The 18,179-nt window shown below is 37.5% G+C and overlaps 1 protein-coding gene across 1 annotated transcript; it reads right to left on the bottom strand.

The window, feature by feature from the left end:
- Window positions 1–2,059: 2,059 nt before the first annotated feature.
- On the bottom strand, window positions 2,060–17,667 carry LOC121303521 (lymphotoxin-alpha-like). Its single transcript, XM_041234258.1, has 4 exons — window positions 17,241–17,667; window positions 14,108–14,162; window positions 9,033–9,065; window positions 2,060–4,790 (listed from the first exon to the last, which is right to left on the bottom strand). Exons 1-4 carry the CDS (start codon window positions 17,358–17,360, stop codon window positions 4,399–4,401), a joined length of 600 nt encoding a protein of 199 aa, XP_041090192.1. The 5' UTR covers window positions 17,361–17,667; the 3' UTR covers window positions 2,060–4,398.
- Between the last annotated feature and the right edge of the window lie 512 nt (window positions 17,668–18,179).

The raw sequence follows: 18,179 nt of genomic DNA, 5'->3' as shown, positions 1-18,179 counted from the left end.
GAGACAGTGACTGGTATTGGGAGAGGAGGTTACAGAAGTAAAGGCAGGACTGACAGACAGTGCAGTTTTAAAATGTCTGGAGAAAGAGAACAGAACAAACAGAAGACACTGATAGTTTAGCAAAACGCAATATGATATCAGACAACAGTGCTGATATTTCTGATAGAGCAGAAAACTGGGGGACAAGCACATTAAAAAAGAGGGTGTATTGGAAAGCACACTAAAAACAAACCACATATAAAAACAAGCCACTGTAAATAAACAAAGTGTAATAATGGAAAGTGAAAATATGGTAAAGCATAGGGAGGCACAGACAGCAGAGAATGGAAACAGAAAGCAGAGATGTGTGATGAAACGCAAATGAAAAAAGCAAGACAGAGAATAGGGTGCATTCCAGGGTTTAAATCAAGTGACATATTGGGGGTGGAGCCCTAGTTCCTACCCACCCAATCACACTGATAAGTTACAATACAAATATTGTCTTTCTGTTAAAACTTCAGGTTGATGTCACAGCATCTGCTGGTTCATCCAGACATCAGTAATATGTAATTCCTATCACAGTCTTGGGGCAAGCAAGTTAATCTGTCCCTCATTCTAGTGTCCAGGGCAGTGTGCAGGGTTATAAACAAGACCAATGTATAGGCGCACAGAATTGAAAGCAATAATGGTTCTTCACAGATAGAATATCGCAAAATGATTAAGATATAATACAATTCATTATGACAAATGTGATCTTTCCCATTTTATTTTACTGCAACACAAAGTGCTTTATTTTGAGCCAGTAGCTTACTGTTTGGTGACATTCTGACAGGTAAATAGGAGCTTTTTAAGTTACAGAATTAAAACCTTCAAATCCATAAATATCAACAGAATTACATTCATAATAAATTACATTCATAAATTCCTGATCTACATTAGTCATTTATGTATGCCCCTAGTGAGTGAGCTTAATTTTTAACTTAAAAAATGAAGAAAGGCATGTATCAATTACCAGTACAAAGTCTTTACAAAATCAAGAATTTACAAAATCAAGCAGACAGACAAATAAACATTCTCATGTCAGAATTTGACATTGTTTTATAAAACACTTTGGTCAAGGACTCTCGTTCTGGTTGTATTGTTTCCAAAAATGTACTTCTGGTTGACACTTTAACCACAAATGCGTAGTTTCTTGAGAATTGCAGGTGCTGACTAGAGTACCTTTGTTTTCAGTATCTTTTTTTTTTGACCACATTAAAGTGGTAATTTCAGTTTTAACCACATTACTTTTTTCAGTTAGGTGAAAAATGTCACATTACCAGATAAGACTACATATCGGGGGACAAGTACGTCATAAAATATTAGCATTGATGATTAATTGTGTCTGTTTATGTTACATGAACTAAAAACACCACAGGGAGTCACCCATGATGTGGGCGTGGTCATTGGAGTGTTCTGGGATTCCAGCCTTTGTGCCACATGTGTGAGTCACAGGTGGGATATTGAAATGTGACTGGGAAGAGAAGCTCATGAAACAGTTCAAGAAATAATGAAAGATTATTAAGGTAAATGTCAAAACACAAAAGGTTATACAAATAATAATTTAAATAAATAAGATACAGTGTTATAATTAGAACATAAGTCAGTTATTAATATGAATTGAATTTATATGTAATACAAGTAACATTAATAATAAAAATACTTTTTTAGTAACTGTTTTACATTTTAGTAATTGTAGCATATTTAAAAAACTGATCAGTAATTTATCCATAAAAAGTCCATAAATTATGACTTTATGTGAATAACTTTTTACTGCATTTTGTTATATCAGTAGTGTAAGATAAGTAATAAACCTATCCTACCAAAATTATATTTAATTATGTTCAGGGATAATCAATTGCATAGAAATGATCAGTACATAAGCAATTGCATTTCCAGTCCAACATCACAGACATATACAAATAGAGAATCGTGGGAGTCTGAAACCAACTCCCCAGTAATGGTGTTGAAGCTGACACCCTGGGATCCTTCAAGAAGCTGCTTGATGAGATTCTGGGATCAATAAGCTACTGACAACCAAACGAGCAAGATGGGCTGAATGGCCTCCTTTTGTAAACTTTCTTATGTTCTTATGTATAACCAGAAATGTACATCCTTTGCAATGTACAGCTACATGCCATGTACAAATGAAGTATGAACCAGCTTTGATAGATCTACTCAAAATAGGGCTCAGATATCTATAACTGCACTGTGACGTTTGAGAACCATTTATAGAAGCAAACAAAGATCTTTATCAGTTAAGCCTGTCCTTGCCTAAACACTAGAGAGGAGCCCGAAGTGAGTGTCTTTCTTATAGAAATGGCAATGGACAGGGAGTTTGGTGTGAAGACAGTTTGCTGACGTGTCTGGGTGCAGAGGGCTTTCTGATACATTAAAGCAATGAAACATGAGCAGTGATTTGTCAGAGATACCACCACAACCCATGTGCATTCTGTAAAACTATATCTGGGGATGCATTTCAAATTTAAGATGTCATTATCTGAAAGGTAAATACAAACATCCCCAGAGGAATAAATCTACAAGTAAATGCTTTGTAAGCATGTATTATTGATATCGACAGTCTAAAACAATGTACAGTATTGAACTTATAATGGAAATTTATGGATTGAATCAATGAATACAGCTGTGTATCAAATGGGACAGACAACGTGTCAGTGGCAACTATATTAAAACACAGTTCAAAAAGAGTGGTATTTTGTTTTTGCCTGAGAAGTTTCTATAACATTGATAATATGAAGTCGGCATACGGATTGCTTTATGAAATAAGACTAGTTGAAATAGCGTTGGTAGCAGATTTACTTAATGTTTAGTTGCTTAATTAAGTAGCTGCTGGCCATCTGTCCACTCTACAAATGACTTAATGAAATTTGGTGTAAAGTTCTATAGTAATAGCATGTTAATAAATACAATAAGGAGGAGATCTGCATTTTTACAAGGTGCTTTTCACAGTGGCACTGAAAAAATAATACACATCACTATTAATAATACAGAGGACTAGACTACAACCTTAGTCCAAAAAAATCAACTGTAACCACATTACTTTTACTTTCAGCAAAACTATACATACTTTGTTATTTACAGGTCTATTGCCAAACTGAGTCACAGGCTACCACCACGTTTTATGCAAATAGATCCTGTAAGTGTAAGCTGTGGTTGCAGGGGGTTCGCAGATCCAATCAGCATTTAATAAATCAAACCTAAATGTTTTATAACTGCAAGAAAGGTCAGAATAATGACCCAAGGTGTTACTGTCATAGGCAGCTTACAGGTACACTGAGAAATGGGTCTTTAAAAACTACATATACTGTCTGTAAGAATGTAGCAAGGCAATAAATAAATGTTTGTTTTGTCCTCACATCTTACACCAAAATGAAAACTATTAAAAAGCAATAGGGGGGATTTAGTTTTTTCCAATTTTCATATCTGGTGTTATAGAAAAATTAGTCTTAACCTATAATTGAAGAGATAAAAAGATTTTTATCAAAAGGACTTCACCACTATAGACCAATGTCTAGTGACTTATGAGATGGATGAACTTCATATATATAACATATACCTGTGCTAACAGGCAGTGCCAGCTATTTGGATTTGCTACTATAGTACTTTTTTATTTTGATTGAGATTCAAGTGACTCCTTCCCTCCTCCCATCTACTGTAAGCAACCATGTCAGTTTAATCTAAAATGCCAGTCCCTTTTCTGCCTTTTTTATTAATTCAAATCAAGTTTTGTTAATATTTATGATCAATGTAAAAGCTGTAGATAAACCTTTCAACTATAACTTAGTCAAAATTGCCTTCAATGTTAACCCTTTTTCTAGACAGCACTGCACAACTGTCATAAAATAGATGTTTAATAATTATTTTCATTTCTGTTTTACAGAATTAAGAGCGATCTCTGAGCAGTGCAGTGAATGTCGCTCAGATCAGTGATCTCTGAGCAGTGCAGTGAATGTCACTCTGATCACCAATCTCTGAGCAGTGCAGTTAGAGATAACCCTCTCTGTTTCTTGCATAGTTAGCAAATATAAACAGCAGATGTTTTGCTTGTCGACAAAAGCTGACAGTAGCACTTCTCCTCGGGAGACAAAACCCAATATAACAGGTGAGGCAGGTTTGTCTTAGCTGGCTAATACTATATAAAGGAATAGAAGCAACTCTAAATAACTGGCACACTCGTACAATGTGATCACTAGTTAAATTATAAAATATAATTAGTATAAAAAGTATAGAATATGTATTGAAATGAGGTGCTGTGATTGATGAGAATTTTAACTTAAAAGGGCTTGATGATTATCACAGCCAAATACCATAGCTGAACTTGCACGGCAGAAACATACTATCCACAGGAAGACTTTTCTGTCAATCAGAATACTTAAAGGCTGTGAGGAAAGTAGTTTTCGGATAACTTTGAAAAAGCACCAAGTGGTAGGGCTCAGCTCTAACTATGATTTGATTCCCTTCAGCCAGCCTGATGAGAATGGTATGGCTGATGGACTGGAGCCACTTTTCTTTCTCTCTTGTTGGGCACCTTTTCCCATAGGAGGCTGTGTAGTTTTCAGTTCTCTCTGTGTATTTTACATCCAAAAAGACATTTAATTCACTGCAGTTTTTTCCACTAAATGATACCTGAAGGTGAACAAAGTAAACTCCTGTTTCCTGAACAACCAGTGATTCATTTATTTTGTTATCCATGTTGTCCACAACATTCCAGTTTAGCATATTCGATCCCAGCATCTCATTCACTTCCATCCCTGCAAGAACAATACAGAGAATCTTAATGTCACCAGACATTTTCAAGATGGGTATTCTAGTATTTGTTCGCACATTATAGGATTTTGCCATTGAAGGACAGACTTGATGCTACATTAAACCCAACGTTGAACTGCGAGTAGAATATTATCCTGATGCTTTAAAAAAAAAAAGGTTGAATCCTAAATAACATTGATAGGAGAGATCCCTGCACATTAATAAAAAGGGGCAGGTCAAAGTCCTGCTTGTATATATGTTTTTGGTTGTTGTTATTCTTATTGTAAACATTATTCTTATTCTATACATTAATAAACCCATGCAGATTGTAGCAGAGTGGTAATAGAATAATTACTAGCTAGTTAAACCCCTTGGCCATGATGTATAGCCTGCAGCTCTCTGCACTCAGGGTGGGTGTACACAGTAGAGTACGGGAGAGCAAAACAAAATCAAACCTATAGGAACAGTGAAGGCGATTGCCCAGCCTGACCTCTATTCAGTTTGTGTGCAAGATTTGTTTTTGTTTGCCTTTTTATTTTCAATCCGTGAGCAGTGTTTTGTTTAAACATTTATTTTCTTCTTGTGTTCAAAATAAACGGTGCCACAGCGTCTTTTTACCCTGCAGTACTGGATTTGTTTTCTTCCTGCATTCTGGCCTGACTTCATCACTCAGCCAACCCTGTCACACGTGGTGTCAGGCTGGGATCACCAGTGCCTCCTAGACTCAGGCCAGAACAGGTACTGCAGGTGCTTAATTTACTTTTTGGAGTGAAGAAGTGGATGGGACAGAAGGTAAAGAAACAGCATCTGCAGCAGCAACCGGAGGAGATCAGCTGGGAAGTCCTCCTCCGCAGCATGGGCGTTGCCTATTGTTGCTGCATCTGTGGGGAGCAGGGGCATTTCACAGTTAATTGCCCCCTCCCGAAGAAGAGTGTTACTACAGCTGTTGGAGAAGAGACATAGACCCAAAGAGGGAGGAGTCGGTGCATCCACAGCCCAAAAGGGGGAAGGCCGAATGTCCACATCCCACGCCTCCACCAGTGGAGGGAGAATACCTGCTGGTTCCACCTCTGCCACCATGGGAAAATTGATAAATTGTTAGATTTTATATTAATGTGTTGAAATACACAAACTTTACATCGATAAGCTTACACATGAAAAATGAAAACAGACTTCAAACGGAGAGACTCGTTTCTACATGTAGCAGTACGAACTGGTTCTTTGTTTAGGTGATTAAATCAAATGAACCAATCACAGGCCACTTTGTTAATTAAACTGCGCAGCAGTGTTGCCAACATAGTTGCCAACATAGATCTAGCGATTTTTGTGTTTCCCTAGCGACAAAAACAAAGCGACTAGCGACAAATCAAGCGACTTTCACTGCCGACAACAGGGATTTTCAGAGAAAGAAGTTGCCAAATTGTATCATCACAACATAAGTCACACGCAGCTCAATACACCACGCTTCTCTCGTCCTGAAGTAGTACAGTGGTGGGATTCTTCATGTAGTGCAGATTTCCACAGTTCTGGACAGAATCGCAGAAATGGGCATTCTTTAGGGCTGCTGTGTGATGTCACTCAAATCCACCCTCAGAAATCTGTGCAGATCCTACACAGCCCAGCACAGCTTTGAAAAGTTGCTGCAGCACTGGTTGCACCTAAAAGATGACGAGTGACCTGCTAATCGTAATGCAAATAACTGCTACAACTGCTGCCCCCTTCTTAGCGGAAGTGAACGACATCAATTATTTAAACAAACATAATGTTCTAAATCAAGGATAAGTGATGTATAATGTTAGACTAAAAACAATGACATCAGACTAACTCTGTATGGGTAGATCATCCAGACAAATATAAATAGGCCATTTTAAAAATGATCAACCATCACTAATACATTTAATATTGTTTATTTTGGTGTTTACTCTCGTTATGCAGTTCCAAGAGGAGTGGTAAATTGTCTAGCGACATTTCTGCCGACTTTAGAATGTCTAAATAGCGACATCTAGTGAGTTCCTGCTTCGTGGAGTTGGCAGGACTGCTGCGCAGTCCGCACATCAAAATAGTAAACAAACATGGCAGATGTTACAGGAGATTCCTTACTGCAGCCTTGTATTGTTGAATTCATGTTGTTTCCGCAATAGATGAGGTTAAGCCTCTGACAAAAAAATCTTTAGCGGGGATCAAACAGGCTGTCGGTTTATTTATGCAGTCAGCTAGGTTGAAGGAGTATCTATAATGACGGAGGAAGAAATAATACTTGCCAATGTGGAAAAAGACATGCAAATATTGTGGTAAAACCTGGCAACAGTTTGCAGACAGAATGTTGTGGAAGAAGTATTTCGCTTAATGATTTATGTTGTTACTTTGTGTTAAAATATAGACTTGTTCTTTATGGCTCACTTATTTCTTGCAGTGCATATACCCAAGTGCTTCCAATATTCATAAAGGAAACACAATATTATGTTAAAATGAACCAAAACGAACATCTTATTATTTGTCCACCTTACACACTGTCTTTATGGCAGTTACAATAAACAGCAATGTCAAGCATCCCTGATCTCTATTTTTATGTCAAATGTAATAATTATGACAATATTGTCATACTGTAATAATAATGATGCTTATAGTTTCATGAATGTATTTAGTATTTCACTTGATTTTAATCAAATTTCTAGTTTATCATTTTTATATTTACACAAGTCTGCATTTGCAGTAGTTTATTATGGTATATTAGTAGCCCGAGGCATTCTCAATATTTTGTAGTACGCATGGCAGCTGAAATAAGCTTCAAATACAGTATTTTCTAACAAAAAATTATACTTTAATACCACCGATAAATCTGCAAAAAAAAAAAAAAAAAAAAAAAAAAACATATACTTTTAATAATGTGTTTTAAATCCCATTAAGTATGCAGAAAAAAATGTATACATATGGCATGCTATACTTTATGGTAGTATAGTTTAGATTTGTTTGTGTTTTCTAGCAGTGTTTATACACTGACATTAAAAAAATTATATTTAAAATAACTAAAAAATCTATAAGCCACTTACCACCGGGTGTCCTCAAAGTAATTATCCTAATCCATTTTATAGTGTTAGTGTTTATTTTATATAAGCAGTGGCTGGAAATGAACACTCATGCCCTGTTTGTATTACTGGTAGGACAGCCTACCTACACCATCCACCCTGCTCTGCTGTATTTACAGTGGAGCTGCTTTCAATATATAGATTGAGAGTCAGAGGGAAGAATAGAAGCATACTCCTTCAGAAGAGGAAACAGCAAGCATTAACAACTGTTTTTGTTGTTACACTGTTTTTGAAAATGATGACGCAGCGATGGCTGCTTTCTCTCACCTCTGCAGTGAGGCTTCATATTCACTTCTCAGTCAGCTTATAAGCAAACACAGTTAACCACAAACGGTACTTTCAGGACCAGAGGACACAGTTGGAAATTAAGTGGAGATAGACTTGGGACAGAGGGAAGGAGACACTTCTTCATACAGAGACAGTTGAGGGGATGGAGTGGCTTACCTGTCATGAGCCAATGCGACAAAGTTTTGAGACCAATCAGCTACTAGGAACGGACAAACTTAGTTGGCCCCAATGGCCTTGAAAATGTTCTTATGCATATAGGAGGCTTGCAGAGCTAGTCAATTTAATATCTCACGGTCAACTCGAATGGCTCTTTTATTTATATTTTTTCTGATCCACGGCCCTGAGTTTGTGATTTGGTAAACTGCAAGTTGATTTGCTTTTTCACAACAGTGGGGTGATATTTCCAGATGGTTACCATAATGGGTTAACTCTTGTGCACTCGCTAATGACTAACATTACCACTCTGCAAATTCGTGCGTACTGTCACTAATGACTAACATTACCACCCTGCAAACTCCTGTACACTCACTAATAAATATGTATTAATTTAAAATATTGTCTAAAAAAAGCTCCTGTGTGTGGTTCCTTCCCTCTCTCGCTCTGTCTCCTTTACCATTTACTACTGAACCTCCCTTTTCATATTAGTACCATCAAGGAAAGCCTTTCAAAGTAACCTATCCATAGGTAGTTAGTTTGAAATGCTAATGACCCCCCATTGTTAAGATCAGCTGAAGTTACCATGGAAATGTGACGACACCTCAAAACTTATGCTGACCACTGGCAGAACATGCCATCAAAATAACGTTACAGATTAAAAGTAGTTTGCTTCATATCATCAAAATCAGGGGTAAACAATAGAAACTGGATACTGACCTTGGTGAAAAGCATAGGGTTTCCCATTGTTACCTACAAGTGAGAAATAAAGAAGAGCATTTCAATAAGTGGTAGATGCAATCTGGATATATTCCCTGGTACTCTAAAATGCTTATTAGAAAATGGATTGGAGATTTCCTTTAACTTGATTGGTCAATATGACGTCCCTAAACTCTGGTAAAGGACCTTGAATGTTATCTTTCAAACTAAGTTTATTCTCTGTTCCAAATCAATCCGCCGTAAATTACATAAATGCAGTGTTCATTGACCTTTTTTCTGTTTGATGAAAGAAAATCTCCATTCTAGTAAACGACTTTCTGAATGTTGTCTTTCAATGTAGACTAAAGTTGACTTCGGCGCTGCCCTATATGTTCAATATGTATTTAAATTTAGTATTACAAATAAAGTAAAACAAATTTGGGAATAGTGTTTTCTGTCAGCAGCAATACAGTAACCACAACAACAACTGAAGTCTGGTCTGAAACAAGTTGTAGAAATCAAACAACGGGATGTAATGTACCTGCTGATCACAAAAATGAAACACCAAATGGGTGGAGCAGAAATGAAGCATATAAATCAATGGGAAGTTCTGATGAAGTTGTATAATGCACTGGTGAGACTGTGTACATAAAATACTGCGTCCATCAAAGACAAATGAGGCCAGGGCTTATATCACATTTCTGGGATCAATCAGCTTCTCCAAACTCAACAAGCATTGATGGGCAGATAGCCTCCTCTGCCTGGCAACTCTTATGTTTACAATCAGTATGCATGACCTGGGCGTTGTGGTGCCGAGTGGACCAATACTTTACTGTGGTGAACTGCCACTCCACCACTCGTTTTATTAATGCAGGCACTTCTTATGGGTCCTGTCCGTAACTCCCATTCATCAAGGAAGTGCTAAATAAGCACAGCATAGGAAGCTGTGTTCTTAAAGGTAAGTATAAAGAGCATTTTTTTAGATAAATATATTCTAATTTTAACAGTATAACATTTACAGTATTTTACAGTTGCATGAAAGAGCAGTTAAGAGTTGTTTTTGGTTTTATACCATAATTATTTTATTCCTCTCAAAGGTTAGCCTTTGGCTTCAATAAAACACTTTTCTCAAAACAACAACATAGATTTATAATACTGATGTTTTTTTTTTTTTTTTTTTTTTTTTAATCAGGCTCACTGTTTTATTAGTTATATGGCTGCAGGGATAACGTGCACAGAGTGATAGAGATTAGTGGTAATTGATGCACAGAGTGATAGGGGTGGTGGTAATTGATACACAGAGTGATAGGGGGTGGTGGTAATTGATACACAGAGTGATAGGGGGTAGTGGTAATTGATGCACAGAGTGATAGGGGTGGTGGTAATTGATGCACAGAGTGATAGGGGGTGGTGGTAATTGATGCACAGAGTGATAGGGGGTGGTGGTAATTGATGCACAGAGTGATAGAGAGTAGTGGTAATTGATGCACAGAGTGATAGGGGGTAGTGGTAATTGATGCACAGAGTGATAGGGGTGGTGGTAATTGATGCACAGAGTGATAGAGAGTAGTGGTAATTGATGCACAGAGTGATAGAGAGTAGTGGTAATTGATGCACAGAGTGATAGAGAGTGGTGGTAATTGATGCACAGAGTGATAGGGGGTGGTGGTAATTGATGCACAGAGTGATAGGAGGTGGTGGTAATTGATGCACAGAGTGATAGGGGGTGGTGGTAATTGATACACAGAGTGATAGAGAGTAGTGGTAATTGATGCACAGAGTGATAGGGGGTGGTGGTAATTGATGCACAGAGTGATAGGGGGTGGTGGTAATTGATGCACAGAGTGATAGGGGGTGGTGGTAATTGATGCACAGAGTGATAGGGGGTGGTGGTAATTGGTGCACAGAGTGATAGGGGGTGGTGGTAATTGATGCACAGAGTGATAGGGGGTGGTGGTAATTGATGCACAGAGTGATAGGGGGTGGTGGTAATTGATGCACAGAGTGATAGGGGGTGGTGGTAATTGATGCACAGAGTGATAGGGGGTGGTGGTAATTGGTGCACAGAGTGGTAGGGGGTGGTGGTAATTGGTGCACAGAGTGATAGTGGGTGGTGGTAATTGATGCACAGAGTGATAGGGGGTGGTGGTAATTGATACACAGAGTGATAGAGGGTAGTGGTAATTGATGCACAGAGTGATAGGGGTGGTGGTAATTGATGCACAGAGTGATAGGGGGTGGTGGTAATTGGTGCACAGAGTGATAGGGGGTGGTGGTAATTGATGCACAGAGTGATAGGGGTGGTGGTAATTGATGCACAGAGTGATAGAGGGTGGTGGTAATTGATGCACAGAGTGATAGGGGGTGGTGGTAATTGATGCACAGAGTGATAGAGGGTGGTGGTAATTGATGCACAGAGTGATAGGGGGTGGTGGTAATTGATGCACAGAGTGATAGGGGTGGTGGTAATTGATGCACAGAGTGATAGAGAGTAGTGGTAATTGATACACAGAGTGATAGGGGTGGTGGTAATTGATACACAGAGTGATAGGGGGTGGTGGTAATTGATGCACAGAGTGATAGAGAGTAGTGGTAATTGATGCACAGAGTGATAGAGAGTAGTGGTAATTGATACACAGAGTGATAGGGGGTGGTGGTAATTGATACACAGAGTGATAGGGGGTGGTGGTAATTGATGCACAGAGTGATAGAGGGTGGTGGTAATTGATGCACAGAGTGATAGGGGGTGGTGGTAATTGATACACAGAGTGATAGAGAGTAGTGGTAATTGATACACAGAGTGATAGGGGTGGTGGTAATTGATGCACAGAGTGATAGGGGGTGGTGGTAATTGTTAGCAAAGGCTTTTTAAGTATGTGCCTTTTCAAGAAAAACAGAATGGCCTAAGAGTGACTGGCCTGTTTGTCGTTTTATTTATACACAAATAAGCTTACTTGATTTGAACCATCTTAAATAATGAACAGGAAAACACCTGACAACTACCGAGCCCATATAATGAAGTTAATAGACTTCATTGTTTCCGCTATACCGCCCACTGGCTTCTTTCAGTCACTCATTACTTCCTCAGCCACTAACTCTAGTTACTGTGTGTGTGTAATACAGTGCATACCATGGGTCAAACCAATCAATATGCTAGCATAGTGTGTGTGTTTCACTGTGGTTTTCTATCAATGTGGCTTTTCTGGCATCCTCTAAATGCCTGTATGTGTTTGTTTTTTTAAAACATTTAAGAGCAAAAGCAAAAACAAACATAGAATAATAGTGTGTATTCACTGAGCGAAAAAAATTGGAGTGGCAAAATATTTGCTCCCCCTTTCTGGCCCACGAGTTAGCACCTATGTGCATAACATTAGCAAGTAATTATTTTTGCACATACTATGTGTTGATATGTGTGTGAACATATTTGTCTGTAAATGTGCATGTGTGTGGCTTCTGTTACAGAATTGTAAAATGCTCCGACACAAGTCCTGCATTTACCTTGCAATAGCCTTCTCAATTAGTTTTTATCTGAGAATCAGAAAGGAAATGAGTGACGACATGCTAGTGCAGATGTTTCTGCTCTTACCAGACTTACGAGAAAAGGTATGACTGGCAGTGCTTTTTCTGTAACCTCATACCTTAACCACTGTAGGATACCGACATTGTCGAAGTCTTGCTCTGTTTCTTTTAAATAAAAAACACATGGTGCAGATACTGCAAAGCAGCGGTACTGAAAATATAGAGACGCTGACCCGTGAGCAAACATGTGTGTCTATAGGGTTAGATTTTCATGTCAATTGTGGTAAAGCCACCTGATGTAGAATGTTACTAATTCTGTGTTCCTTTGAAAGTAGATGCACTTAGCAAACCAGCAAGAATGAACAGGCTAGTTTGAGGAACTCTGGTTCATTAAATGACAAAAGCAGCATGAGGAAAGTAAACAGGATTCATTTAGTTGTTTGTTTTTAAATCGTTATTTGGATTACATTTAAAATAAGATAACAATAAAGCATGTGTTTTTTTCAGATGCAGTCTGCTTTTTTTTTTGCTTGTGAGACTGTAGTATTTTGCTTTTGTACTTTTAATATGATTTATTTGTTTATTCATTCTTAACCAGGAATAAAGCCATTGAGACAGAGACCTCATTTACAAGGGTGGCATAGCAAGATCACCAGCAGCATGCAGCTGGAATTTCACATCACTAACACAAGCGCACTCTAAAAGCACGATCATACATTCATCTGGGATCAGAAACATTTACACTTTGGTCTGATCGGCCAACACTTAGCTATATTAACTTTTAACATAGAGCTAAGGTAACCTGGCAAAAGACCTATTACAGTTTTACACACTAGAAGTAACCAGTGCAGTTTCCTTCTGCAGTTCCGTGGCATCGGAATTAAAGAAGCCAGTAACTGGCAGTGGTGAGTCTGAGGCTGGCATTCCAATACAAATCTGGCTGATTTGTTCATGAGGAGATCCATACTCAAACAAAGAAAAATACAGCTCTTAATAACATGATTTCTACAGTACTTTGCAGCATAAAACTTTGAAGGGGTCCCCGTCACCAGTCACCTGAATCACCTTGAAATGCTTGAAGTAAGTGAAACACCAAAGTCTCACTAATCCAGTCTACAATAAAAATAGATACAGGAACAGAGCCTGCTCAGCTCCTCCATGGTTTGATTGAAGTACAATTCTAAGCTTGATATTTTTATTTCAATATAAAATCCAGACAGTTGCAAATGTTTGTACAGCTTCTATCAGCATGCATTTCATTGTGATCGGATGATTCAGATTTAAAGTTATTTGCAGTTTCAATGTCACAGTGTTCCCATTTTCCAAATGAAAAATATACATCATGTTTTAAAATCCCTTTTGTCAGCCTGCTATGGAAATAACAAACATAAAAACATATTCAAGTAGGACGCAGAACAAAACTGATACAATCAGGGGAAAGTATAAATAGAAACACCCACAAATAAAATAATGAAACCATTCACTTCAAACCACCTACTATATAACATCTACATTGAAATACTAAACCACCCGGTTATTAGCAGTCCCTTATATTTATGTATTACAAGTTTACCAACCTGGCTTGGGTTTGGAAGGTGGGTCTTGATTGATTGCTGACGGTTTAGTATCTCTCTGAAATGGAAAAAAAGAAAACAGAATGAGCCCAACCCTTTTAACATGAAATCTCAAACTGCTTGAACCAATTTTCCAAATGCCCTCTGTACTTTTGTGGTAAGTATGAAATACTTTTACAGTGACTCATTATGGAAAGTGAGCTCGATGTCGAAATCCCAAAATCTGGGGGTATTTGGATCCTGCCTGTATGTCACAATTACATTTTAACATATATCCAGAGAGCCCTTTATGATGTAGCTTTTAAAGGACATTATTCAGTTACTAACAGTATCACTTTTAAGAAGAATTGCGTTTGTCTTTTGAATGCTGAGTGCAATGAACGATCAGTCACCCCACTGAGTACAGAGCCCCTACAGAAGTGTTTTAGAGCTACTCTGCTTGCTGTTTTTCAATCACTTATTTATCCATCTTGCATACCCACTGATTTCAAGTCAAGGATTAGTCTTTCATGCAGCATTTTGTCAAGGGACTTTTGAAAGTCCAATATTATGTTATACTCTGTAACACTGTAACGTCTCCAAAGAGGTATCCTATTCAGAATCCATATTGGTTGTCACCCTTAATGTTGTTACTGTGTAAATACTCTTCTACTTTGATTTAATGCTTTTACATTAATCGCCTTTCTTTTTTATTAAAAAATAAACCTGTGTGAAACTATGAATCCAACTCAGTGTTTGAAGCAACACATACACAGTTTAGCTCAATCACCCCATATTAAAATCTCCTTTTGACTCCATCCAATAATGTGAAAAGCTTGGGAATCACTATGGATTCTGAACTGTGTTTGGACACCCACATTAGCTCAGTTATAAAGGCTTTGTTTTATCATTTCATTTCATTTCTAAATTAAGATCCATTCTATCTGATAAAGATGCTGAATGTGGACTCATGTTTTAGTTATTTCTCGGCTACTTTACTGCAATGCTTTGTTTGCTGGTCTTTGGACTGGAGTCCTATCGACAGTCAATGGGTATAATGTTCATTATATGCAGTGCTGTTTATTTACAGTTATTAAAATCATCACATTTTCCACTTCAAATATTAGGGGTATACTGGGGGACTGATGAAAAAGCAACTCACTGAATGCCAATAACTGTCTTGAATGAATCTGTAAAGCTGTTGAAGTGAACCTGTGTCAGTATTACAGTAAAGCAGACAGCCTTGCATAGCACTTTTGTTCAGCACGAAAACAAAAAAGTTGTACCTGTAGCTGACAGGCAGAATGACATTTAAATGGGCTAATTAGTGATTTGTAGACACATAGTTTTGAAAGAAGCATGTGGCACGGCAGACATGTATTTCAAATCAAGAAAGCTCTCCTGTGGTCTGTTTTAGTTTAGTTTAATTTGTTACCCAACACTTTCTACAGTTCATTGCATGCAACTGCCTTCTTCCCTGTCATTAACCAATCTGCAGCTTTCTCTGGTTACTCACAAGCTGGTAGCCAGTGTCAATGCTGAGGTGAAACAATTAAAAAAAATGTAAAAAGATTTTCTATACAAAAAACACAATGGCTAGAGCTGATAGCCACCACAATTTCCTTGTAAATGTTTATTAACTGCAGTAGTTTCATTATATTCAAGCTGGAGCCAAACATATAATATAATTAATATACATTCCAGCCACCACCAATATTTATTAGCTGTTATATCTTAGTTATCATGGAACTTGGAGCCACACAATGAGCAAAAGACAACAGGGAATTTTGCATGCAGTAATACTCAATATTAACCAGTATTAGGACCACATACATCTAACAAGTGTTTTCTATTTTAGTACTGTACTTGTTTGTATAAACTTTTATTCAATGCATTATTTTACTTTAAAAATAACTTCAGCTAACGACTTCAGCTAGGTGTCAGCACTGTAAAAATGAACACTTTGCTGCATTACCCGTGCCCACAGGAGGGAGTTGAGAGCTTGCTAAACTATACTGTTTCTAAATAAAACCCAACTCACCATAACATACAGATTACTAAAATAAACAATTGTCTTGACACTCACATTTATGTAAGTATCACAAATACCAGCAAAAACATGAAAAAATAAAACAATGAATACATAATGTAGGATAATAAGCTAAGATCCAAATTGCAGGCTACCCCTTTATTACAAGTGTTTTCAATGTTTTATGATATTAATGGGAACAACGTGTGTATTTTATTGAGTTTTTGTGCCATTTGGATGCAGTTTGAAACTGATTATTAATTCATAGAGCAAAGGCACTTTTTCATCTACATGTGCATTGATAGCTTATTAATTATTAATTAATTTTTTATGAGAAAGCATCTTTATTCTAAATAATTACTGAACTTATAGCTTATGAATTACATTTCTGCAAACAAAACAACTTCAGCAGTTTTTAATTTTTTATTTTATACTAACTGCTTAGTAAACAACATTCTAACAACATCCTTCAAAATATGACAGAGCTCACCATACATTCACCGTCTTGTGCTAGACAATGCTATCATTTCACATATCAGCATCATGAATATGTGGTTCACTACGACACGCGCCCATAGTATTCACACAAAGGATATAGTGTAGGGATGGTCGGACGGACAGGTTCCTCCAGATATCTCCAAACTCTGATACTCTTGATAACTCATAATTACGTTTTTTAACAAGAATATATACTACAACATCTTAAGTGATAGAAGTGTGTAGGTAAAGACAGGGAGGGACGCACCTCCTGTGCTTCAAAATTCAGATATTTTCTACAATAAGGAATATTTTCAACATTTCGATAGTTGTTCACTGGATTACTTAATGGCAAACGTACCCTTATAAAAGTTTACCATAGCAAATCTGCATTGTAATTTTCCAACTGTTCTACTAGTTTACCAGGTTTGCTAGTACTGGCAGTTTACTAGGTTTGCCCATGCCTTACCATGCCTTCACTATACATTATATCTTGTGTCTAGCTTGAATTGCAATTATGATACCATTTACATAATGGGAAAATAAAGTCCAGAATTCCTTAGAACTGTCTAAATAAATGAATTAGAAATCACAGGTAGCGTATCTGTTGTACCTGTAAGGTGTGAGTAGGACTGTTAAAGAAGCACTTACTTGTGATAGTACAATTCCAAGTGTACAGGCTGCTACAAGCAACACAACCAGAGTCACAGCAGTGAGGCAAATGTGGGTCCTGTGAGACATCACTAAGCCTCCTTCTTCAGGGTTGGTCATTCCTCACTACTACTCCAAACTGCAAGTAGTAATAGTTATCAACGCATTTGCTAATAAAGAGTCTCCCACACATCCTCTTATCTCACAATCTTTTAAGAAAACATTTTACATTCAGAGTGTGCGTGTGTCGGTCCCAGCAGGATTTTCCCTCCTCCTATTGGCTCACCCAAGCTGGAAAATAAAGGTTATCTGTGGAAGGTGAGGGCGTGCGTGTGTAAGGAAGACAACAGAAAGTGCATCATTTTGTGAAGAGGGATTTCTCCGAGGTGATCCTGCCAACCCATTGAGTGGGTGATTGCACTCTGACTGAGGCTGTGGGTTTTTGTGCTTTTCAGATGCAGAATGAGTTTACAGTTACTTTGTTTTGGTCCTCTGTACTGTAATTAACAGGAAGTTTGTCATATGAACGATCTTCCTTTAGCTGCATGCCCCAGTTCTGCAGCAGCTCAAGAGCATGTCTCACTTGCAGGCTGCAGTGTTTGTTTATAAGTAATGGATAATGCACAGCAGGAAGTAGAATAGGGTTCAGATCATTTAGCACTGAGAAAAATAATAATAATAATAATAATAAATGGTCACCTTTTTTATTAAAAAATCTAAATAGTGCTGTTTCAACATCATGACCTCCATGAATTGCATCATAGCATAAACATTTTGATAAACATTTTGATAACATTTTTTTCATAAACACAAATTGTAAATCAACATGAGGATGAATGGACTGGTGCCATCATACACCTCACATAACTGTCAATCGCTTATTCTAAACTATATCCAGACCAATTTAATCACTATTGAAAAAGCTCTACAGTAGATACA

Source organism: Polyodon spathula, chromosome 33 (genome assembly GCF_017654505.1).
Source record: "Polyodon spathula isolate WHYD16114869_AA chromosome 33, ASM1765450v1, whole genome shotgun sequence".
Lineage (NCBI taxonomy): Eukaryota > Metazoa > Chordata > Actinopteri > Acipenseriformes > Polyodontidae > Polyodon > Polyodon spathula.
Note: the sequence above shows the minus strand (reverse complement) of the source record. Positions and strands in the feature narration are given on the sequence as shown.

What these genes read in the sequence shown, in the direction of transcription:
- LOC121303521 (XM_041234258.1), bottom strand. Translation starts at nt 17,360, where the DNA reads ATGACCAACCCTGAAGAAGGAGGCTTAGTGATGTCTCACAGGACCCAC. An exon ending in ACCTTCCAAACCCAAGCCAG is followed by an intron (nt 9,066 to 14,107) that starts GTTGGTAAACTT and finishes TCTCACTTGTAG; the next exon opens with GTAACAATGGGAAACCCTAT. An exon ending in ACCCTATGCTTTTCACCAAG is followed by an intron (nt 4,791 to 9,032) that starts GTCAGTATCCAG and finishes TTGTTCTTGCAG; the next exon opens with GGATGGAAGTGAATGAGATG.